We start from the raw sequence: 24,578 nt of genomic DNA, 5'->3' as shown, positions 1-24,578 counted from the left end.
TACCCCACCTCTTTCTGAAAATGCTCCTTAGAATTTTTAACTCCATCTGGATATCCGGAAAAATTCCATCTGCTTGGCATGAAGCAGAAATAATACCTATTCCAAAGCCAGGAAAAGACCATAGTGATCCCATAAATTATCGCCCTATAGCCTTAACCAGCTACTTATGTAAAACAATGGCGAGGATGGTCAATGATCGCCTGGTCTGGGTACTGGAATCTGAACATCACATAAGTAATGCCCAATGTGGTTTCAGGAAAGGCCAAAGCACTACAGATCATCTTATTTGTCTTGAAAGCTATATTCGTGATGCTTTCATTAGAAAGGAGCATGTTGTAGCGGTCTTCTTTGATCTGGGGAAAGCCTATGACATGACGTGGAAACATGGCATTTGTATCTGTATTGAATGTATTTTAGAGGTCATTTGCCAATCTTTTTTATCGAACAGACTTTTTAGAGCAAAGATAGCAAACACCTTGTCTAATCTACATAAACAAGAACTCTAAGTACCTCAAGGTAGTATTCTATCAGTAACTCTCTTAGTATTAAAATAGACAGCATTGTGAAAGTCATTGGTTCTGAAGTTCATTGTAGTTTATATGTAGACGACATCTGCATTTGCTTCAGAAGCAAGTACTTGCATACTATCAAGTGAAAATCCAACTGAAGATAAACAAAATTCACTCTTGGTCAACTCAGAATGGTTTCAAGTTCTCACAAACAAAAACTGTATGCATTTCTGTCAGCTCTGTTCGTTGCACATTGAACCAGAGTTGTTTATGGACGGAGTCCCCATCAAAGTCGTTAAAGAGAACAGGTTCCTTGGTATCAACTTTGGTAGTAAGCTGTCTTTTATCCCTCATATTAAATTATTGCAAAATAAATGTTTTAAAGCTATGAACGTTTTAAAGGTTTTATCCAAAACCAAATGGGGAGCAGACAGTTCAACTCTTATGAATCTGTACAGAACCTTGATTCGCTCAAAGCTGGACTATGGAAGCATCATATATGGATCAGCCAGGAGATCATATATATGACTTCTAGATACTATTCACCACCAAGGTATTCAACTGGCCTTAGGAGCATACAGAACATCACCAATTCAAAGTTTATATGTGGAAGCCAATGAACCTTCCTTGGAAATCAGACGCCTAAAGCTGGCCCTACAATATGCAACCAAACTGATAACAAATAAAGAAAATCCAGCCTATCCAGCAGTTTTCTCAACTTAAAATTCAGTACTATATGAAAGAAAACCAAGTCACATTCGTCCATTTGGCCTATGTATAAAAACCCATATGGAGAATCTGAAAGTGGATTTAAACATTCTGGAGCAGACACATTTTTGTGAAATCCCCCCATGGGATCTCAAAAAGCCCAAAATCCATCTGGATTTAATGAGAAACCAAAAATCAAAAACTCATCCGAATGAGTATTACCAACAATTCCTGGATATAAGAGCAGTGTTCCCACAACATCCCAGTATACACAGATGGATCCAAATCTGGAAATCAAGTGGCAGCAGTCTTTGCAACATGTCAGCTGTGTCAAGGCATATGCATCCTTGACCAAAGTTCAGTTTTTACTGCAGAGGCAAATGCTTTATTACTAGCACTGAAGTTCATTGAGACTGTTCTACAGAAATCCTTTTTAATGATAACTGATAATGATAATCATGTCTGGAAGCATTGCAGTCTATAAAAACCAATCACCCAACAATCATCTCTGGAATCAAAGAATCTTAATATTATTTTCTGCTGGGTACCTGGCCACTCAGGAATCTCTGGTAATGAACAAGCAGATAGAGCTGCCAAAGAAGCATTATCCTCAGAACCATTAAAATGCTTTATTCAGTTCACAGACCTAAAGCCAACATTAAACGTATACACTAAAAACAAATGGCAGTCGGAATGGGATCAGTTTTTAAACAACAAATTACAGGAAATAAATCCTGTTGTTGGGACAAGACACGTATTCCCTTATAATAATCATTGGGATCAAGTCACTTACTCTCGATGCCGGATAGGACACGCAAGGCTCACACACCAATTTTTACTATCTGGAGAAAATTCACCAAAGTGCCCACTATCTATTGAACATGTCTTACTAGACTGTAACTCTTCTACACACTTGAGGAACCTGTATGAACTGTTGACACTTTTGAAAAGGTTTCTAACCAAGTAAAAATGAATCTTAAACACCTTTTTTGTTTTACTCTTGAATAACTAAATTGGCTCTCACCATGAATATAGCCATAGAAGCTGGCATGGTGTTAAAAAGGAAAGAAAGAACAGCCAGATATGTTCTTTGCAATAAACAATCGCTAGAACACTGTGCTGATTCGTTTATATGGATTTATTGCACCCTCTTGTAGGATTTGTTGCACCCTCTTTTAGATGTCTTTTTCCCTCTAGCTGAAATTATGCCTTTAAAATTAGAATATATTTCAAATTTTAATTTGAAAATTTTAATCAATCGAATTTATATTCAAATTTATTTGAAAATTTGAATATAATTCAAATTTTGGTAATATTTTAGTGAAAATTTTGAATTTAGTTTCTTAGCCCTGTTGACAGCCCTATTGTTTTCCTTTCAGGCTCTTGATGGTTTAAGTCATCTCTAGGATTATCTGAAGGCAAACCAGGCAAGTTTATTTCATTAGAAAAGAAAATATATTAAACAGGAGAAAAAAACTGTCCCTGATTTGTCTATAATTTTTGGAGGTCCAGACTTTGGCCACATCCTCATTAAGTTTTCTTTTGAAAAGCACTAATTTTGCTACATTTATGACTCTCTTCCACATCCACACTAGAACAGTGTTTTCCTCCTTGGAAAATTTAGACTTTTGAAAACACATTCTATTAACGAATACTTTGGAAAACCATGATGTTAGGAAACAGAAAACGGAGGTTTCAAACTTAAATGGATTAGTATGGACGTGGCCTTTGAAAGGCCCTTTATTCTACATTCTACATGCCCTTTTGTTTACCAAAGTTCTTCCATTGTTTAACGTTGGCATTTGTAATACTGTAAACACATGTAAGACAATGAATGGCTCCTCATTACTGTGGTTAGGTCAATGTAGTTAGTCTATCTAAAAAAAAAAAAAATAGTATTCTGAAAAATACATTTAGAAGCTTTAACTACATCTGCCACAGTTGAAATAAAAATTAAGTCTTATTGATTCCCCCTCAGAGACTATTTAATATGAAACTATAACATATTTTTTTTGTAGTTTGTAATGATACATTTTATTAAGGGTGATGGGTAAAAGAAAAAAGCCATGTAATTTATGTTTGTGCAGGGCACAGTGTAATCTGTTTTCCTGTCAGTGCTGTTCAGAAAGTCTTGCTGTCTGGGTGTTTAACTGACTCCACAGTGCTTTAAAGTAGAACATTCTCAGTAGAATTAAAATGGGTTACATACGTTTTGCGGTTTGTGTGAATGGTATCGTGATCGTTCACTCGCACAACACTCACGTGAAACCAGGCTGCAATCGACCAGTGCAGAAGCACATTTCACTTGAAAGCATATTTAGTGCTAACAAAGTAACTTGTGCTCTCTTGGCAGAAGTGGTCATTCTGCCTAGATTCAGCTCCAAAATCTACTGACAGCCTTGTTCATAAATTCACGTTCTGTTTCTCATACCTTTGAGAGAATTAAGATCAAATTTGTTTATCGAATATTGTGTAAAATAAGTGTTTGTTTCAATCCAGCAATTCTGAGTACATTTTATTTGCTGTCACTAAAGTGTATTATGTAAACGGGACTACATCGGCCACTCTTTTTATGGGCCATATTGTTTGACCACTCATGTAAACATCGGATATGTGTCAAAATATTGGATCTATGCATTAGGCCTTGCAGTGTAAAGACTAAGACTAGCCTCTTTGCTGTTGGTATGTTTTTAACACTTTGGCTCAGATGGTACTCAAATTCATTTTCTTAAATACGTAGTTTCTCGAAGAGTTAGCGAGTATGTTCAGTGTTTAAGAAAAGTGCTGACCCACAGATAGCAACCTGATACATTACACATAACGACACTGTCACAAAATTTACAACTGATTATAGATAATAATCACCTGATGGAACCTTCTTTTTGGTTTGGCTCTTACTGTAGATGTGTTGACTGGTAATGAGAAAATGATGGACAGATAACACACGGGTTTGGTTGATTCTTTAATTAGCACTTTTGAATACTTGAATTTAAAAAAAAAAAAGAAAGTTGTCACTCCCCTGTTTAACACAGTTCTGTACACTCACAGTTCTGCAATTTACAGGAGGGACAGCTGCATTCTACAACCAAATTAATTCAAGTAGTGACAACCGCATTTTCTTAAATTCCACATAGTGAGTACTACAGAACCAAACTACTAGTTGTTAATGATGTGATTAATAGCGAGTCTGATATGTGTCTTGTCTTCTCCTGGTGTAAATCACACAAACAGAGGTACGTGTCTTCACTCATTCATAAATTCCAGTCTGTCTCGCTCCACTGTAGTTACTTTCACCAGCCCTGCTGTCTTGGGGTACAGAGAGAGTGTGCAGCTGCTTAATGAGCAATAACAAAACACAGCGACTCTTGACGGAGATAGTACCTGTCTTGTGCATAATATTTCTTTGGTTAAAAATAGTGGACACCAAATGGGTTAAACTGGTGGTATTGTGAACAAGAAACATGGATGCCATTATATTCATTATCAACAAATTTAGTTTTTAATCAATTACAATTTTTCTATAGACCTGTAAAACGCTTGGTGTGATAGTAATGTCGGCAGTAATGGGAGGAGCAATTCTTTGGAGAAAAAAAAATACAGATTTTTCACATAAATACCCAATTAAAAAAAGTTATAAGTTATTTTAATTTTTTATTTTATGATGAAAATCATCCTAGGGGACTCCTTATCGAAGAATCACCCATTGTCTTTGTATTTTGTTCACAGAGATGACGTTATTTTACAAATCATCCACGACATTCATTTTGACCATTGTGTATTACAGTACAATAATTTGATAATGAATTTTGTTGTTTGTGTTTGACTGATGCAAAAAATTTATCATAAGTATTAGGGATGGGCATTTTGAGTAATTTCTTGTAGTCGATTACTCTAACACATAAAAAACAAGTAATCAGTTACTTGAAATTTTGAATTTAATGTCAACGTTCTATTTTTGAACAAGTTTTTCTTATGAAAAAACAAGCACTATGCATAAACAACAAGATCTAGATTAAAAAAAACAAATAAACAAACAAAAAAAAACATTTGCACTCACACAAAGAAACATACATTCCAAGTCTTCTGAAGCGATACAGTCACTTCAAATAATGGTAGAATTTTCTTTTTGAAAGAACTAACGGCAAGATTTAGTTGAGAGAAGTAGTTTCAATGTTACCCACGACAGGAAAATCAAATGTTTTTACTAGTCGGATATTTAAAGATGAACGAGTACTCGACATCCTAATAAGTGCATTTGTTTGTTAAATTATATCTGTTCTGTTCTTATGGCAGATTGCTGAAGTTCTCTGCTGCCTGCCGTGATGGAGCATATTCAAGGGGCATGGAAAAGCATCAGTCATGGGTTTGGATACAAAGACTCTGTATTTGAAGACTCCTGTATGTCTCCCACCATTCTCAAGAACTACCCTTACCGCAGATTATCAGATGATGGGAGAATCCCAGACTCGAAAACTAGCAGCACAATCCGCGTCTACCTGCCCAACAAACAACGCACTGTGGTAACTTGGAAATAATCAATGTTGTTTTAGAACATGGTGTTTGAATGTTTGAGACAATATAATGAGCATGGAATAACATAATAGTGACTGTAAAACAAATTTTTCATTTGGTGGATGCCTCTAATGATTGTGCTTTAATTATTTACGTCTCTTTACTGATGGAAGTGCTATTAAAGATATTTCAATATAGTAAATATACCCATAATCAGGGACTAAAAACGTTCCGGAGTGAAAACTTTATTTTTAAATCCTGGTAACTGGTTATAACCGGTTAATTTTGTTTCCGATAATTTTTTCATGAAACTAAATGCCAAAGGATTTATCACAGTAAATTTTTGGAACTACACCACTTCATGTTGCCCAAAAAAATTAAACATGCTTTGATCCTGAAGGAAACTGCTGCATCACACATTTCTTTGCCCAATTGCCCCGTTGTGGATGTCATATTCTCTGAATGAAGACCTTTATAACATAACAACAATGTATAATTCTAATTCTAATTATAAAACATTATTAGAGGTAAAAAGTATATTTCTCAGGTGTTTTCAAGTCGTCACAGAATTATTGTTAAATATGATGCATTAATACAGATTTGATGCTGTCATGGATTTGCTCAGAAGCAGATCTGTAAATAAAATTATACTTAACTGTTAAGTAACTGCTTGTTATGATTTCTATGCCGATAAATCCGCCACACAGAAAAGAAAAAATGGCTTATTTTCTGTTATTTTGAAGAGGCAAGTGGCTTATTTTGGGCTTGTTTTTCCAGACCAGGTTGCTTGTTTCTCTTGCGAGATCTGGCAACACTGCAATTGGTATTTCACCCACCCCTTAGCGCAGACTACTGTCATTTTTAAAAGAACGTAATTAACCATTCTTTTATTTTGTTCTAACCGGTAACCTTTTGGAAAGGAGGCTGCGGAACTTCTGAAATGGTACAAAAAAATACAGTTTTTCTCAGAACGAACCCAAATGAAAAAACATTTAAATTTTAGTCCCTGCCCATTATAATTTATAATGTCTGCATTTATATACCCTTAGCTTGTTTCTTACTTCTTTCCATTCAAATGAAAAACTCTGGAAATGGTGTGGTCTAATAGGTGAATGTGCGACCAGGCATGACATTACACAACTGCCTCATCAAAGCCCTGAAAGTTCGTGGACTTCAGCCAGAATGCTGTGCTGTTTTCAAGCTGCATGCAGAACATACCAAACAGTAAGTCCCAGGCCAGCAGTGCAATGAAGTGTTAAAGGGATAGTTCACCCAAAAATGAAAATGTTCTAATGTGCTCAACCTCGTGCCGTTCCAAACCCACATGATTTTTCTTTCTTTTGAGGAACACAAAAGCTGAATTTTTGAACAATGGCCACATTGTTATAATGAGAGTGAATGAGGACAAAGTAACATAAAAATAATATATAAAAATAGTCTGGTAGCTTTATGTGAGAAGCATATTTTAAATTCAAGAAAATCTTGATATCCACAATATTTATTATTATGAAAAACATTTTTTATCCCCTTTTCTCCCCAATATGGAATGCCCAATTCCCACTACTTAGTAGGTCCTCGTGGTGGTGCGGTTAATCTGAGTGGCGGCGGACAAGTCTCAGTTGCCTCCGATTCTGAGACCATCAGTCCACGCATCTTATCACATGGCTCGCTGTGCATGACACCGCAGAGACTCCCAGCATGTGGAGGTTCATGCTACTCTCCGCGATCCACGCACATCTTACCACGCGCCCCATTGAGAGCAAGAACCATTAATCGCGACCATGAGGAGATTACCCCATGTGACTCTACCCTCCCTAGCAACCGGGCCAATTTGGTTGCTTAGGAGACCTGGCTGGAGTCACTCAGCACACCCTGGATTCGAACTTGCGACTCTAGGGGTGGTAGTCAGCATCAATACTCGCTGAGCTACCCAGGTCCCCAGACATCCACAATCTTGACACCACCAATAACACCACCAATCTCCCCTTGAACACTTCAACAGTTTGTTTATTTTTTATCTAAATGTGCACTCAGTAATTTTTTCCTCATTAAAAACGTTTGACTCCTAAAGACATTGTAATTTTGCAATATATGTAGGAAATCATGACCACTCACATTAAAATGAAGACTCCCGCCATAACAGTAACATTATAAAAGCTGTTTTATTCTACATGGAGAGGGTCCGCACATGGGGGCTACCATGTTAGAATCACATGACCAGCCGAATACTACTCGCTCAATTTCAGTAAACGTCCTGTTATTTGACACTTTCACTCATTGATTAAAGTAATCATGGCTGACTGTGAATACAAATTTTATACAAGATGACACAGACAAAAGTTACTGAGTGCACCTTTAAAGTAAACACAGAAAATGGTCACAAAAATGGTCTGAAATTATTTGGTCATGAATTGGAGTGATCCGACTCATTGAGCATAGTGGTTAACAGCTCACTGGAGAGGAAGATTATCAGAGAATAAAGCCTTACATTTTGGTCTGTTGCTCACAAAAAGCTATCATATGACTTCAGAATACTTTGAAAACAGCGCAAAAGTCATAAACAACTTAAGATTTTATAACAGATTTCATTCTATGCTCAATTAATGCAAACACTAAATTTTTATTTATTTAGCAAAAAGTGCCGGATGGATTGGAACACTGATTCTACCTCACTCGTGGGAGAGGAGCTGCTGGTTGAAGTCTTAGATCACGTACCCCTGACGACGCACAATTTTGTGGGTTGAAATAATATTCTTGAATTGATTTTTTTCCTTTGTTTCTGTCTACATAGCCAGCTAGCTTCTAAGGCAGCATCATAACTGAAATGGAACCTCATAAGTGACTGATTTGAGGCTGTGTGTCATAAAAAAGTGTGTGCCACAAGGTGTATGGCAGACTTGGCTCACTATTCATTTCAGAAAATCTTAGTATAATAAAATTCTGAAATAGATTTTAAAACTTACTCATTGTTATGCTGATAATATAATTTGTAATGATTTTATTTGTATTAAATTATAAAAATACACTTCCTGGCCAAGAAAAGAAGTTGCCGTTTGGATTTAAATAAGCAGATACTTAAGAGCCTATGACTGGATCATTATTGCAGTGATTCATATGTTTCAGGTGGCAATAATTCTTTTAACCCTAACTGATGCAGTGTGTAGCTTCTCATTTCTTAAACAACCATGTCGGAAGACGTATCCCGTGGTTGTGGAAAAGATGTTACTGTGTTTCAGAAGGGGCAAATTATTGGCTTTGCTATGCATGAGGTCTCACTTAAGTTGGGATGTAAAGTTCACACTAAGGGCTTAGTAACTACTATTTAAGCTGCCTGGCCAAAAGAAAAGTGTCGTTTGGGTTTAAATAAGCAGAGCTTATGCTTGGATCATTATTGCAGTGATTAATATGTTTCAGCTGGCAACAGTTCTTTTATCAAGCAAAGAAAACAAGTAAGGATATTGCTGAAATCACTGGAATTGGGTTAAGAACTGTCCAACGCATTATTAAAACCTGGAAGGATAGTGGTGAACCATCAGCTTCCTGGAAGAAATGTGGTCGGAAAAAAAATCTTGAATGATCATGATTGGAGATCACTAAAACACTTGAAGTCACATAGTAAAAAATTGACAGTAGAGCTCACAGCTATGTTTAATAGTGAAAGTAAGAGCATTTCCACATGCACAATGTGACGAGAACTTACAGGATTGGGACTAAACAGCTGCGTGGCCACAAGAAAGCCACTTGTTTGTGAGGGTAATTGGAAAAAATGATTCAGTTTGCTGGGGAACATAAAGATTGGACTGTGGAGCAATGGAAAAAGGTCATGTGGTCTGATTACTCCAGATTTACCCTATTCCAAAGCGATGGGCGTGTCATGGTAAGAAGGGAAGCGCAGGAAGCTCATGCACCCGTCATGCATAGTGCCCACTGTACAAGCCTCTGGAGGCAGTGTAATGATCTGGGGTTGCTTCAGTTGGTCAGGTCTAGGCTCAGCAACATTATGTGGCAATAAAATGAAGTCAGCTGAATACCTGAATGTACTGAATGACCAGGTTATCCCATCAATTTATTTTTTTCTTCCTTGATGGCACGGGCATATTCCAGGATGACAATGCCAAGATTCATCGAGCTCAAATTGTGAGAGTGGTTCAGGAAGCATGAGGAATAATTTTCACACATGAATTGGCCACCACAGAGTGCTGGAAAAGACTTTACAGAGTGGTTTGACTCTCCCGCCATCAATACAAGATCTCGGCCAAAAATTAATGCAAATCTGGATGGAAATAAAGGTTGTAACTTTGCATATGGTTGTCGAAACAATGCCATGATGAATGCGAGCCGTAATCAAAGGTAAAGGCGGTCCAACTAAATATTAGAGTATGCAACTTTTTTTTTTTTTTTTTGGCCAGGCAGTGTAGATAGAAGAATAGAAGCATTTTCATTAGCTAGAAAACAAACAAAAGGTAAAAAAAAAACTACACAAAAATGGAGCAAACATATACTGGACCTGACAATAGAAGAAATGGAATGGATCGACAAAGGTGTTTTTATCAAAGGTGTTGGAACATATTTCCAGACCAGTTTAACCCCTGAGCATAATTCATCATAAATAGGAAAAAAAAAGCGTTATTAAATATACTAAATATCAAGGAAATTAAAATAAATATGATGGGTATAAAGTTACCAAAATGGAAATTTTGGAAAAAGTCTTGAAGTAACTCCAAATTGAGTTACGTACACAAAATATTTGTAGCGAAACGTGTGACCCTTAAAGCTGGCACTAACGTTTCAGTGGCAAAAAAAGTCAAGAACACACATCAGGCCATGTAGGTTGGGAGAAACCCCTGCATCTCAATTCACATACTGTCCATAATAATTATTATGCAACATTAGCTCTGCAAAGCACCAATTGTTAGCACAGTAGGAAAACGAAAAAGTGTCTAGTGTAATAGTGTAATACTGCTTTTGATGTTCTTGATGTTCTGTGATTTTTACGGAACTGTATTTTATCCTATGGCTAATTTTAATTGTATTAAAGTTCATACTGTATGAATTAATGTTTTAAAGGGATAGTTCACCCAAAAAATGAAAATTCTCCCGTCATTTACTCACCCTCATGGCATCCAAGATATGTATGACTTACTTTCTTCTGCTGAACACAAAAAATATTGTTAGAAGAATATTTCAGCTCTGTTGGTCCATACAATGCAAGTGAATGGGTACCGAAATTTTGAGGCTCCAAAAGCACATAAAAGCATCATAAAAATAATCCATATCTTCAGAAGCGAAATTATAAGTGAGGGTGGAAACAGATCAATATTTAAGTCATTTTTTACTGTCAATCTCCATTTTCACTTTAAAATTCTTCTTCTTTTGTTTTTGGCGATTTGCATTCTTCGTGTATGTCACCACCTACTTGGCAGGGAGTAGAATTTATAGTGAAAAAGGACTTAAATATTGATCTGTTTCTATTGTTGATTTAACCACTGGAGTCGTGTGGATTACTTTTATGCTGCCTTCATGCGCTTTTTGGAGCTTAACATTTTTGGTACCTACAGTGTTCACTTGCAAGGACCTACAGAGCTGAAATATTCCTCTAAAAATCTTCATTTGTGTTCAGCAGAAGAAAGAAAGTCATACACATTTGGGATGGCATAAAGTAAATGAGAGAATTTTCAGTTTTGGGTGAAATATCCATTTAATGTCAGCCCATGTCATGTAACCAACCAGTTAACCAAAGATGGCAACCCTACTAATAAGTACTTTGCTTATATTAGAGAATTGTTATGGTTACGAATTACGGTGCTTTTCGATATTTAATGAAATATATATGTTCTGCCTTAGAATTTGGGCAAAACAAGTTATCTTAGAAGTCAGGATAATTTTGTTGCCAGCCTTTTGGACTAACCTGCACGTTGGGAAATAACTTAAAGGGATTGTTTACCCAAAAATGAAAATTCTGTAAATAACCACTTAAATAAACTTTAATTATTTTCATTGTTAGGTGAAGTACCTTTTAAAATGTTGTCTAGGTAGGTAGTTCTAGGTTTTTGAAACCAAGTGTTTGTCATGTTTATAACTTATCTGTCTAACTTTGATATGTTCATCGACTCTTCACAGGCACGAAAAACATTTTTAAAGTTGGCCTTTTGTGACATATGTCAGAAGTTTCTCCTACACGGCTTTAGGTGTCAGACATGTGGCTACAAATTTCACGAGCATTGCAGCACCAAAGTGCCCACCATGTGTGTGGACTGGAGCAACATTCGACAGCTCTTGTGAGTTTTAAAGACCACTTATAGAAACACCACCTTTAGCAGACATGCATTCAAAGAAATGACACAGGAAAATATATGTGCAACCTGCTTTACTTCGTAAAGCATATCATAGAATTAGTGCAGAAAATAGGTACCTCAGCGTCAGTTAAAAAAATGTACGAGGAAATTGTGTTTCTTGCATCCAGTGTGTTTATCATTACAATAATGATTACAATAATAATTTACCTCACAATAATTTTTTCATGTTAAGTCTATAAATTGTTCTTGGTGAGGGCAATCTATAAAATTATGTTTTTAAAAATCTGTATCCAGTAATCACAAAGGATTATAAAAGTAATGGAAATGAATTGGCAAAAATGCAAAAGTTATGGAAACCTAGTCTTAACACTTTCCATTATAAATGTAGTAATGCATCTATTCATTTATGGGATGATTTTGTGTAATGTGGGTTTATGTAGCATTTAGATACCCCAAAGGCTTCATAATCAGTGTTTACATTCAGTGTTCAAGTGAAGATAGACATGTAGATTTAGTTCAAGAGAAGTCTCTTTATGCCACAGATCCAAAGTGCACAGAAAGAGTTTTGCATAGTCGCCTGCTATACTTTGAGCTTTATAGATGTCTATCAATGAAAATCAGGCAGTGCATGGTACAATGGTCCATTCTTCTGATGCTGGTTACTTCATCCTGAATTCCTCCCAAAGCCCTCCTTTATTAAAGGAATTGTTCATCCAAAAATGAAACTCCTATCATTTACTCACTCTTATGTTATTCCAAACCTATATAACATTCTTTCTCAGTTTCCATTCACTTTCATTGAATGGAAAAGGTGCAATGAAAGTGAATGGTGACTGAGGCTGAACATTCTGCCTAACAAATTGTGTTCCACAGGAGAAAGTAAGTCATATGTTTGGAACAACATGAGGGTGGGTTAATGACAGACTTTTCATTTTTTAGGTGAACTATCCATTTACAATGTAGGATTATGCAAAAGACAGTAATAAGGACAATCTTTATTGGTCCAACATACCAGTGAATTTGTTGCTATAATAGCTGTACTGTTAATATACAGTACTGTGCAAAAGTCTCAGGCACATTAACTGTTTCACAAAACCATTTGTCTTAAGATGGTTATTTTATATCTTCTGCTTTAGTGTGTCAATAGGAAATATTTTAGTTTCTCGAACATTCCTTTTGCAAATAGAATAGAAGTAGAACAAGGAGTCCTGCAATAGATGGTGTGGGCTGCACAGAGCCCAGATCTCAACATCAAGTCAGTCTAAGACATGAAGAGATGGAAGCAAATGAGACAGCCTAAATACATATTACTGTGGCAAGTTCTCCAAGATGCTTGAAACAACCTTCAAAAGCTGTGTGCAAGTGTACCTAGGAGAAGGTTTTGTGTTTACTGCACTTTGTATGAAGTTAATTGATAAATAAAAAATATTCATGGCATTATTTAAAACATTCTCACTATACTAAATTTTTCACAACTGCCTAAAACTTTTGCACAGTACTGTAATTTTTTTGAGTGCACTCGCAAAACAATTTAGACACATTTTGTGTCAAACACCTTTGTCATGTTCCTCTTCCAGGCTGTTCCCCACTCCAGGAGAGAATGGGACTACATCCCTCCCTCCCCCATCATCCCGGCGGATGCAAAACTCTCGATTCCCCTTCAGGTAAATGCCTGTTTCTCTACGTAGCTCAAATCTACTGATCTGACACAAACAGTTCACCATTCCTCTTGAAAATTAAAACATGTCCAGCTGCCATCTTGATGCTGGATTTTCAAATGTTTTGTTCCTTGTATTGAGGGTATTAAAAGGCATAGTTAGTAAATGTATTTGGTAATAGTTATAGTTCCTTATAGTAAAGGTATCTTTTTAAAGTTATAGAAAATGTAGTTACACCTTTTAATTATACCTGTCCATTGTTCCATCTTGAAGTACATGGCCATGTTATTGGTTTTATCTGAAAATTGTGCATGTCATGAAACTTTACAACTAACTAGTTGTTAGTTATAAATAGTGACCAGCTATGGAGTTATATTTGTGCCACAATGTGCAAAATTATATTTTGAGAGCACAAAAATTTTCTGCGCATGCAAGATAACTTTTTGTGCGCTAAAAATATCATCTTGCACACAAGGAACATTTTTGTGGGCTCAAAATATAATTTTGCAAGTACAAGATGATATTTTGATCTTACAAAAATGTTCTGCATGCACAAGATGACATTTTGAGTGCACAACTTTTTGTCATGCATGTTGCATGTGCTTGAACTCAGCATTGAGTTGAACAAAGCAATGTATCATCTTGCAAAGATTAATTCATTTTGAGCAAACAAAAACAAGATTTGCGCTCAATGTTTGAATGTGTGCTGATGTCAACATCTGCACAGAATTCTGACATTTATGTTACTCCATTGATTTTTGCTTGTGCGAGATCTTGCTCTGTCACGTATGTGTTCTGCGTGTGCTCCTTTAGACTGCTTACTTGATTTTTCCACCCGTATTCCGACAAGTCCTGCCTCCTACATCTGGGTTGGCTATTAGGAGCTGCTAACAAGTGCTCTGTGATTGGATAGTTGAGGTAGCTACAGCAACCATGAACATCTCAGTGTAAATGTAGCAGAAGAGCCAACAGCCACAGTGCTCCAAGTTCAGTACACACTTTATATATACTGTAGTTATCATTACAAGAGATATTTACCCCATGGATTATAGACATACTATGAATACTGTAAGGCTTAACTTAATGTAATGTAAGTTTTTCAAAATATACACACTCATACACGCACATAAAAGCTCAAAATATAATCTTGCGTGTGCAGAATTGTGGCACAAATATTACTCCATAACCAGCAGGTTAACCAACATCACATCTGCCTTGAAAAGAATGACCATAGAACCTTCTGCTAAACTGGAATGGCCTATCAGGGTTTAAGGGTATTTTTCAATAGCCAATCAAGATTGAATGATCTTTTTAAACTGTAAATAAAGATTTAAAAGGATTGTTCTTCCAAAAATGATTACTCACCCTCATGTAATTCTAAACTCATATGATGTTCCAGTCAGTGGAAAGATCTGGTTCCAAACTCAAACTTGTCATAAGACCTTTCAGAAAAGTAACACTCCTACATGCAGTGACCAAGTGCGAAGACTTCACTGACTGACGCAGAAACACTTCTCCAGTCCTTATCACAGATACTCCACACCAAATGCTTTCAACTACATCACCCCAGTGCCGTCGCCTGGTGTTTCTCTCAGTCATAATAAGGTGCTGTCCACATCCACCCCAAATGTCCACATGGTCAGCACTACCCAACCAGTAGATGAAGCCGCTTATCAGGTAAGACATCAACATTCAGTTCAAAATGACCCCTTAATTAGAACTATATTGATTTGCAATAATTTGCAATGTTATATCCTAAGATTAGAATGGCCCCTTATGGCTTAATTGGATAAACTATTTTTGTGTACTGTCAGATTTTCCATATGTTAAAATAGTACTTCACTCTTCATTTATAGGAAGCATTAGGAAGTGAAGAATCAGGTAAGGGTTTGTTTTCACTTCTTCCTCAAAGATTTCTCAATAAAGCTAAGGTCTATATAAGGGATCATTCTTCTCTCTTCTTGTCATATTAATTCACAGGAAGCCCTCAAAATCGAAGCCCAATAGAGTGGTCGAAAACCCCAGTTCCAGCTCAGAGGGAAAAAGCACCTTCAACTAACACTCAGGAAAAAAACAGAATCGTAAGTGCCAGAAATATCAGTTTATTTTTTTTTACTGTAATTTTTATTTGAATCATACAAGAATGAAACAAATGTCATCATCAGATTAGTTTCTGCATACAAGTGGAAGTTTTAAAAGAATTTTGAAAAGGGATGCACAATGTATCAATTAATATATTGTATCGGCCAGTGTTAGCATTTTTTATTGTATTTTTTTATATCAGTATTTGTCTGATTTGGATGATTCTGGAAGCAGATAATGTCAGCACTTATTTTTTCCCTATTCAAATTCTTGTAAACTTTTCTATGCCATGATAGTACTAAAGTGTTGTCCATCTTTTATATTGTACATTAATGTTTCAGTGTCTGATTTTACTTGAAGCACAAAAAATTATATATGGAAGATTCACATTGTGAACATTTAAAAAAATAAATACAAATAACAGTCAAAACGATATAGATTCATCTTGTCATCAGTGCATCCCTAATTTTAAATAAACATAGTAATATAAACATTAGTTTACTGTATTAGTTTAAAGCATACTTTGTCAAATGATCTCTGTAGTGAGGATAACATGTTGTTTACTAGCGTCCTCGTGAGAAGAGAGATTCCAGCTATTATTGGGAGATTGAGGCCAAAGAGGTGGTCTTCCTCTCCAGGATTGGCTCAGGGTCTTTTGGCACAGTTTACAAAGGGAAGTGGCATGGTAAGATCCTCATAATTTTATACATTTTTTTTTTATTGCAATCATTAGCTTTGTTTAAAAAAGTGAGGCATCATAGGCGCACATCTGACTTGAAGGCTGTTCCAAAAGATACTAATAATAATTGCTATCCCAGAATGCATTGCGAATAGCACAGTGGAAAAGAAAATTGTGCCTTGAAAAGAGTGGGAACCCTGATAGACCAATAATTAAACAATATTGTGACTTTTAAAGCCCCTTTTTGTACTGTCTAAATGCTTTACTTGTCTACTGGAACAATAAATGTATATGATTTAATGTATTTTAATTATAATATTTCATTGATTGTTGAGATAAGGGACAAAACATGTCCTATGTATAAAATTCCTCTGTTAACAAATAAAGAAATTCACAATAATAAAAATACTGAAAAAATTAAATCTAAAGGAAATGTGTTTACTCAGGGCATTTATTACTTACAGTTGAAGTCAGAAGTTTACATACAACTTAGCAATTTAAACTCAGTTTTTCACAATTCCTGACATTTAATCGTAGAAAACATTCCCTGTCTTAGGTCAGTTATGATCACTACTTTATTTTAAGAATGTGAAATGTCAAAAAAAATAGTAGAGAGAATGATTTATTTCAGCATTTATTGCTTTCATCACATTCCCAATGGGTCAGAAGTTTACATACACTATGTTAGTATTTGGTAGCATTGCCTTTAAATTGTTTAACTTCAGACAAACTTTTTGGGTAGCCTTCTACAAGCTTCTCACAGTAAGTTGCTAGAATTTTGGTCCATTCCTCCAGACAGAACTGGTGTAACTGAGTCAGGTTTGTCAGCCTCCTTGCTCGCACACGCTTTTTCAGTTCTGCCCACAAATTTTCTATCGGATTGAAGTCAGGGCTTTGTGATGGCCACTCCAATACCTTGACTTTGTTGTCCTTAAGCCATTTTGCCACAACTTTGGAGGTATGCTTGGGGTCATTGTCCATTTGGAAGACCCATTTGCGACCAAGCTTAAACTTCATGGCTGATGTCTTGAGATGTTGCTTCAATATATCCACATAATATTCCTTCTTCATGATGCCATCTATTTAATGAAGTGCACCAGTCCCTCCTGCAACAAAGCACCCCCACTACATGATGCTGCCACCCCCATGCTTCACGGTTGGGATGGTGTTCTTCAGCTTTCAAGCCTCAACCTTTTTCCTCCAAACATAATGATGGTCATTATGGCCAAACAGTTACATTTTTGTTTCATCAGACCAGAGGACATTTCTCCAAAAAGTAAGATCTTTGTCCCCATGTGCACTTGCAAACTGTAGTCTGGCTTTTTAATGGTGGTTTTGGAGCAGTGGCTTCTTCCTTGCTGAGCAGCCTTTCAGGTTATGTCGAAATAGGACTCGTTTTACTATGAATATATAGATACTTGTCTACCTGTTTCCTCCAGCATCTTCACAAGGTCCTCTGATGTTGTTCTGGGATTGATTTGCACTTTTCACACCAAACTACGTTCATCTCTAGGAGACAGAATGAGTCTCCTTCCTGAGCGGTATTATAGCTGCGTGGTCCCATGGTGTTTATACTTGCATACTATTGCTTGTACAGATGAATGTGGTACCTTCAGGCATTTGGAAATTGCTTCCAAGGATGAACCAGACTTGTGGAGGTCCACAGTTGTTTTTCTGAGGTCTTGGCTGATTTCTTTTAATTTTCCCATGATGTCAAGCAAAGAGGCACTGAGTTTGCTGGTAGGCCTTAAAGTAAATCCAGTACACCTCCAATTGACTCCAATTAGCCTATCAGAAGCTAATTGGCTAATTGCCTAAAGGCTTGACATCATTTTCTGGAATTTTCCAAGTTGCTTAAAGGCACAGTTAACTTGGTGTATGTAAACTTCTGACCCACTGGAATTATGATATAGTCAATTAAAAGTGAAACAATCTGTCTGTAAACAATTGTTGGAAAAATTACTCGTCATGCACAAAGTAGATGTCCTAAACGACTTACAAAAACTATAGTTTGCTAAAATGAAATCTGTGGAGTGGTTAAAAAAATGAGTCTTCATTACTTCAACCTAAGTGTATGTAAACTTCTGACTTCAACTGTATATTTTTAAATAATTTAATTAGAATTATTTTAAATGCATGCTCTTTACTTGGAAGCACTTGTAACTTAACCTGTCCTCGGCAAGAGTTCACAATGTTAAACTGCCAAACAAAGTGTTTAAAAATGCAACAAATTCATAAATATAAATATCAACTGAAAGGTAGGGATCTGTAAGATATCAAAAAATACATAAAGTAAAATTAAAATTATGTTTTCCATAAACTGCCAATCAAAGTTGTGTCCTCACTTTGCATCAACTCTGTCAGATTTTTTGATAATCCTGAATAAATCAGACAATGTCATGGTCTATAACACTGAGTAACCCTTTCCCACTTCCTGCTCATGGTGGATGCTCCAATAGGACACATGGTCTGGTCATAATTTTTTTATTTATTTATCTCATGGTGGATGCTCCAGTAGGACACATGGTCTGGTCATTATTTTTATTTTTTTAATTTATTTATGTTTAACAATGTTTAAGTCTCTGCGGTCATAGCCTCAACATTTTAACACCGTAATCCCATTATGATCATTTCTGTTATGACTAATTTTGGCATTTTAGTTTAGGTTATAGAGGCAGCTTCAACTGAGTAAAAAACAAAATGGCTCCAGTGCACAACACATGGTTAAGATGGAAAAATATAAAATTTTGTCAACTTTTTTCTGAATGGTGTGAAAACAGAAAAGAAAAAAAAAAACTATAGAATGTATTTATCACTTAACTCCTTTACTGAATACCATTATTAGATAAAGACTTTACATTCTTATTATGGATCAAATTAAAATAGCATTCTTTTAGTGTGTCTGACAGAGTTGACAGATATTTCAGTAAGATGTAAGTTATAAAGTGAATAAATGTCAATTTTCAGAAAAAAAGCATTTCTATAAAAACCTGTTCCCTTACATGGTTCATTAGCTGAGACCTTTGTATACAAATATATCCATTTCAAATTAATTTATTATAAAAAAAATAAAAACTCAGATTTTAATACTGTTTTGTCCCTTATCTCAAGAATCAGTGATTTATTATATATTTATAATTTATTTTAATGACTATACACAAGATATCTTTATTAGGGGGCATTTCTAAGTAAATATTGAAATGCAATTAATTTGATTGATCAAAGATTTAAATCGATTGATGTAATCCATCTTTATTGTTTTCCTCTTGGAAAGTTGTTGAAATGTAATAGTGGATTTTTTTCTTTTGCTGATGGAGCAAATGGGAACACAAAAAATAATATTTGCTGTGGTCTTCCATTCAACACTATAGAAGTTTACCCTGCAAGTTACAAACCCACAAATGTGAAATGGTCCATTGCTGCTTTTGTAGAGCATTCAAAATTCTGTGACTTGACTTGTGAGCTGTGTTGCTAGAATTTTCCAGAGAAACAAGCAACTTGGGCTGGAAAAACAAGCCCAGTATAAGTGACCCTTAGTTTTCTAGCCGGAGGAAGGGGTATATATATTTTTTTTTTTAAGAATTTCAGACAACACTGGGGCTAGCACACTTTTTATTCCAATGGCTATTTATAAAAATTATTATAAATATTCATTAAAATACTATTTATTTGTAATTATTCAACATAATCCAGCAAAATAAAAACTGACATTTATGAAAAAAAAAAATTATGAATCAACAAAATTCAAACCATTTTGTGTGTTCTAATATTGTAACCGATAAAATGCATAAATATTTATGACATTAAAAAACATGTGACCTACCTGGCATTACCTCTCCTGAGCAAAGTTGCTTAAATGGATGCTAGTGTGGTTTTATTTTGTTCACACAACTGATATTACAGTACATATAAAAAAATTAAATGCTGGATAATTGCCCAATTGCTATCACTTAATCTATTTAATGAATACATGATTTGTATTACACATACTATAGATAAATATTATACACAATGGGTCATATTGTGCTAAGTGTTAATAAGCTCCAGCAAGCCCAAAAACCGCAGACTGAATACTGAAAATAAGCCCCACAAAAAAACACAATCCACAACTGCCCATATTTGGAAGCTACTTTCTGAACAAACAAACCCAAAGTCGCTTATGCATTTCAGTTTGGGTACTGCCTTAGAAAGTAGCTGCCTATGTAGGCAGCAGACAGCAAGGCAGCTCACTAGGTTTTGGAACAGTGCTTATGTATGCTTGAGAATAATGTGTCAGATGTTATTAAAACACACAATTAACCTATACATATATTATTTATACACTGGAGGGCAAAAAGGCTGTTTTTTAATGAGTGTGCTCCGTTCAGGTGATGTTGCTGTGAAGATTTTAAAAGTCACAGATCCGACACCAGAGCAGTTTCAGGCCTTTCGCAATGAAGTGGCTGTTCTCAGGTAAAACGACAGGAAAATCAAAGTAAAATTAGGTTTTACATGATATTTCTCCAACCCACATTTCACGACACTCTCAACATGTGCAAGAAATCTCAATCTCCATTAGTGATGCTATTGAATATGTTTCTTCTTCTTCATCACAGGAAGACCAGGCATGTCAATATTGTTTTGTTTATGGGATACATGACCAAGGCAAACTTGGCCATTGTGACGCAGTGGTGTGAAGGAAGTAGTCTCTACAAACATCTGCACGTACAAGAGACAAACTTCCAGATGTTTCAGCTGATTGACATCGCCAGACAGACAGCACAGGGCATGGAGTGAGTCTTTCACAAGCAAAGTGACTGTCGTTTTCACATATAGTGTGAGTTACATAAAGGGTACTCGGTGTAAACCAGTGGTTCTCAATTGGTGTTGCTTCAGGACCCAGATTTTATATTGTACAAGTGGATACCCAACACAGTACCAATAGTATCACCAATATTTACAAAATATACCCATGAATATGCTAAATTAATAACATCCCAGGCTGAATATGAAAATTTAATTTTTTTTAAATGCATAAACTGATTTAGCAGCCTAATACATGAAACAAACACTGGGCCAAATATTGTGTTACTACAACCCCAATTCCGAAAAAGTTGGGACAGTATGAAAAATGCTAATAAAAACAAGGAGTGATTTGTAAATTATATTCACCCTTTGCAATATTGAAAGTTGGGACAGTCTTGTGTTTACCACTGTGAAACATAACCATTTCTTCTAATAACACTTAAGCATTTAGGCACTGAAGACACAAGTTTAAGCTTAAAAAGTGGAATTTTCCACTTTAGAAGCAACAAATAATATATTTAGACTTGTTTTCAGAGAATGTATCTTAAATATAAGTGTATTTTGTATATGTGTATTTTTTCACTTGGTTATACTTCTGCGAGTGCAGTAAAGACGAAATATACTTACACTAGCAGCCAAAAAGTTTGGAATAATGTACAGATATTTTGTTCTTATGGAAAGAAATTGGTACTTTTATTCACCAAAGTGGCATTCAGCTGATCACAATGTGTAGTCAGGGCATTAATAACGTGAAAAATGACTATTACAATTTGATAGAAATGTTCAGAACTTCTTAAAGGTGCAATATGTAACATTTATCATGTAATTTTCGCCCTTTGTTTGCCAATGTGTGAACGGCTTGTAACGCAGCTTAAAAAATGAGCCCTTCCCGGACTTCCTAGGTTGCCTATTAAAGCCTGTAGACTGATTTTCATGAGAAGGGAGCAGGTTGCTTTTGCCGCGCAAATCCAAAGGATGACTTGATCTTGCCTGCTAACACTGATGAATTGCAAGCTACCTTGCTTCGTAACTTTCAAATAATTTAAACAATCTTCTCTTTATGCTAAAAGTCAGGTTAATGTCAATGTTAATATGTAATTATTCAGCAAGGTAAACTACAATAATACATGAAATGAATGCTAGACAATGCTCAAGATAATGCAAAAAGATCCATTCATTAGTGTAACGTAACTTGGTTATACAGAAAATATATACAATCTATTATTATAAAACAGTAGCACATCGATATATCAAAATGGCAGTTGGGATGGAACGCTCACATCAACACTGAATTGTCAACATATTTATAATGTACTCCCTTTTTTAAACAGCTACTGTCATTATCCACCAAATTTAGCTAACAGCTATTGATAAAGCTGGCTAGCTAGCTAACGCCGACATAGGCTATCGTATAAATGCAGTCAATGTATCATGCAAAGAAAAGTGATTACTTCAAACTACAGTCTTGCATAGTCAGATCTATATCCACACTTTGTTTTAGCCCTGTTCCAGCACTAGAGAGTCAAATATAATATACAGTCTCAAAGTTTGTAGTAAAACAATCATAACTCTGTAATTTTAATTATGCTGCCTCATCTGTCAGCATGATGCCGGTGAATCACGTTCAGTCTATTTGTACGTTACATCATTGTTTTGGTCGATGCTCGTGTCCCTATGGAATGTGTGCACGCTATCACGAGCAACAAGCAGCTGGCTGCAGTTCACTTAACGGCCTCAGGTGTCATTAATAACAAGGGTTTCTGAATCTTACATACTGCACCTTTAAACTACTTCAAAGCATTCTCATCAAAAAATCCTCCATGTGCAGCAATGACAGCTTTGCAGATCCTTGGCATTCTAGCTGTCAGTTTGTCCAGATACTCAGGTGACATTTCACCCCGTGCTTCCTGTAGCACTTGCCATAGTTGTGGCTGTCTTGTCGGGCACTTCTCACGCACCTTACAGTCTAGCTGATCCTACAAAAGCTCAATGGGGTTAAGATCCATAACACTCTTTTCCAATTATCTATTGTCCAATGTCTGTGTTTCTTTGCCCACTCTAACCTTTTCTTTTTGTTTTTCTGTTTCAAAAGTAGCTTTTTCTTTGCAATTCTTCCCATAAGGCCTGCACTCCTGAGTCTTCTCTTTACTGTTGTAGATGAAACTGGTGTTGAGCGGGTAGAATTCAATGAAGCAGTCAGCTGAGGACATGTGAGGCATCTATTTCTCAAACTAGAAACTCTGATGTACTTATCCTCTTGTTTAGTTGTACATCTGGCCTTCCACATCTCTTTCTGTCTTTGTTAAAGCCTTTGTCCTTTGTCTTTGAAGACTGTAGTGTATACCTTTGTATGAAAATATGGCAATTTCAAGCATTGTATAGCCTTCATTCCTCAAAACAATGATTGACTGATGAGTTTCTAGAGAAAGCTTTTTCTTTTTGCCATTTTTGACCTAATATTGACCTTAAGACATGCCAGTCTATTGCATACTGTGGCAACTCAAAAACAAACACAAAGACAATGTTAAGCTTCATTTAACGAATCAAATAGCTTTCAGCTGTGTTTTATATAATGACAAGTTATTTTCTAGTACCAAATTAGCAATTTAGCATGATTACTCAAGGATAAGGTGTTCGGAGTGATGACCGCTGGAAATGGGGCTTGTCTAGATTTGATCAAAAATGACTTTTTTCAAATAGTGATGGTGCTGTTTTTTACATCAGTAATGTCCTGACTATACTTTGTGATCAGTTGAATGCCACTTTGGTGAATTAAAGTACAAATTTCCTTCCGAAACAGCAAAATCTGTACATTATTCCAAACTTTTGGCTGCCAGTGTATATTCAAGATCTGTTCTCTAAAAGCAAGATCCCCTTAGAATGGGACATTCGTGCAACTCAGAAGAGGCGCTGACTGCACAGAGAAATGCCAGTTTCGGAGCTTGCAGTTATTTACATGACCTGCTTTCACATTATTTGAACTTAATTAAAGCTATAACACATTAAATATAACTGCATTAAAGATGTAATGCCGGGGTGTTTCCTTTAAAGACACTCGAAACACAAGTTTTGCTTCAGCGGAGCGGCAGCTTCACTTATTCCACAACGAGAGTGCTTCTGTATTTACTTATTTTGTATTTTAGCATTATAATTCCCTCATACTTTGCGATCTACATCCCCTGAAGCTGTTTGGAAGGTTTGGAGTGCGTCTGGACTGTGAGCTGTGTAATTCTTCCTCTCCTCAGTTAGACGCGAACTGCAGGGCTATTCTCACGCGTCATCATTAGAGTTTAATGTGATCTCGTGTTACATAAATGAGATCAAACGACTATTTGACAATGGAAATTTT

At 35.9% G+C, this 24,578-nt stretch overlaps 1 protein-coding gene across 2 annotated transcripts in view; it reads left to right on the top strand.

Annotated features, from left to right (window-relative positions):
• raf1b (Raf-1 proto-oncogene, serine/threonine kinase b) overlaps positions 1 to 24,578 on the top strand; it is a 61,370-nt gene that overhangs the window by 19,703 nt on the left and 17,089 nt on the right. The window contains exons 2-13 of one of the 2 annotated variants that reach the window (XM_051672296.1): positions 2,597 to 2,644; positions 5,511 to 5,737; positions 6,838 to 6,953; positions 8,362 to 8,464; positions 11,850 to 12,007; positions 13,603 to 13,689; positions 15,204 to 15,360; positions 15,540 to 15,564; positions 15,664 to 15,764; positions 16,333 to 16,450; positions 20,812 to 20,896; positions 21,040 to 21,216. In XM_051672296.1, coding sequence (XP_051528256.1) covers positions 5,540 to 5,737; positions 6,838 to 6,953; positions 8,362 to 8,464; positions 11,850 to 12,007; positions 13,603 to 13,689; positions 15,204 to 15,360; positions 15,540 to 15,564; positions 15,664 to 15,764; positions 16,333 to 16,450; positions 20,812 to 20,896; positions 21,040 to 21,216 — 1,325 coding nt within the window. In that variant the 5' untranslated portion in view covers positions 2,597 to 2,644; positions 5,511 to 5,539. The remainder of the gene's footprint in view (positions 1 to 2,596; positions 2,645 to 5,510; positions 5,738 to 6,837; positions 6,954 to 8,361; positions 8,465 to 11,849; positions 12,008 to 13,602; positions 13,690 to 15,203; positions 15,361 to 15,539; positions 15,565 to 15,663; positions 15,765 to 16,332; positions 16,451 to 20,811; positions 20,897 to 21,039; positions 21,217 to 24,578) is intronic. The other variant, XM_051672297.1, reaches the window with a different exon arrangement.

This window comes from Myxocyprinus asiaticus, chromosome 35 (genome assembly GCF_019703515.2).
Source record: "Myxocyprinus asiaticus isolate MX2 ecotype Aquarium Trade chromosome 35, UBuf_Myxa_2, whole genome shotgun sequence".
Taxonomy (NCBI): Eukaryota; Metazoa; Chordata; class Actinopteri; order Cypriniformes; family Catostomidae; genus Myxocyprinus; species Myxocyprinus asiaticus.
The sequence above is the reverse complement of the archived record's forward strand: the minus strand, read 5'-3'. Positions and strand labels throughout refer to the sequence as shown.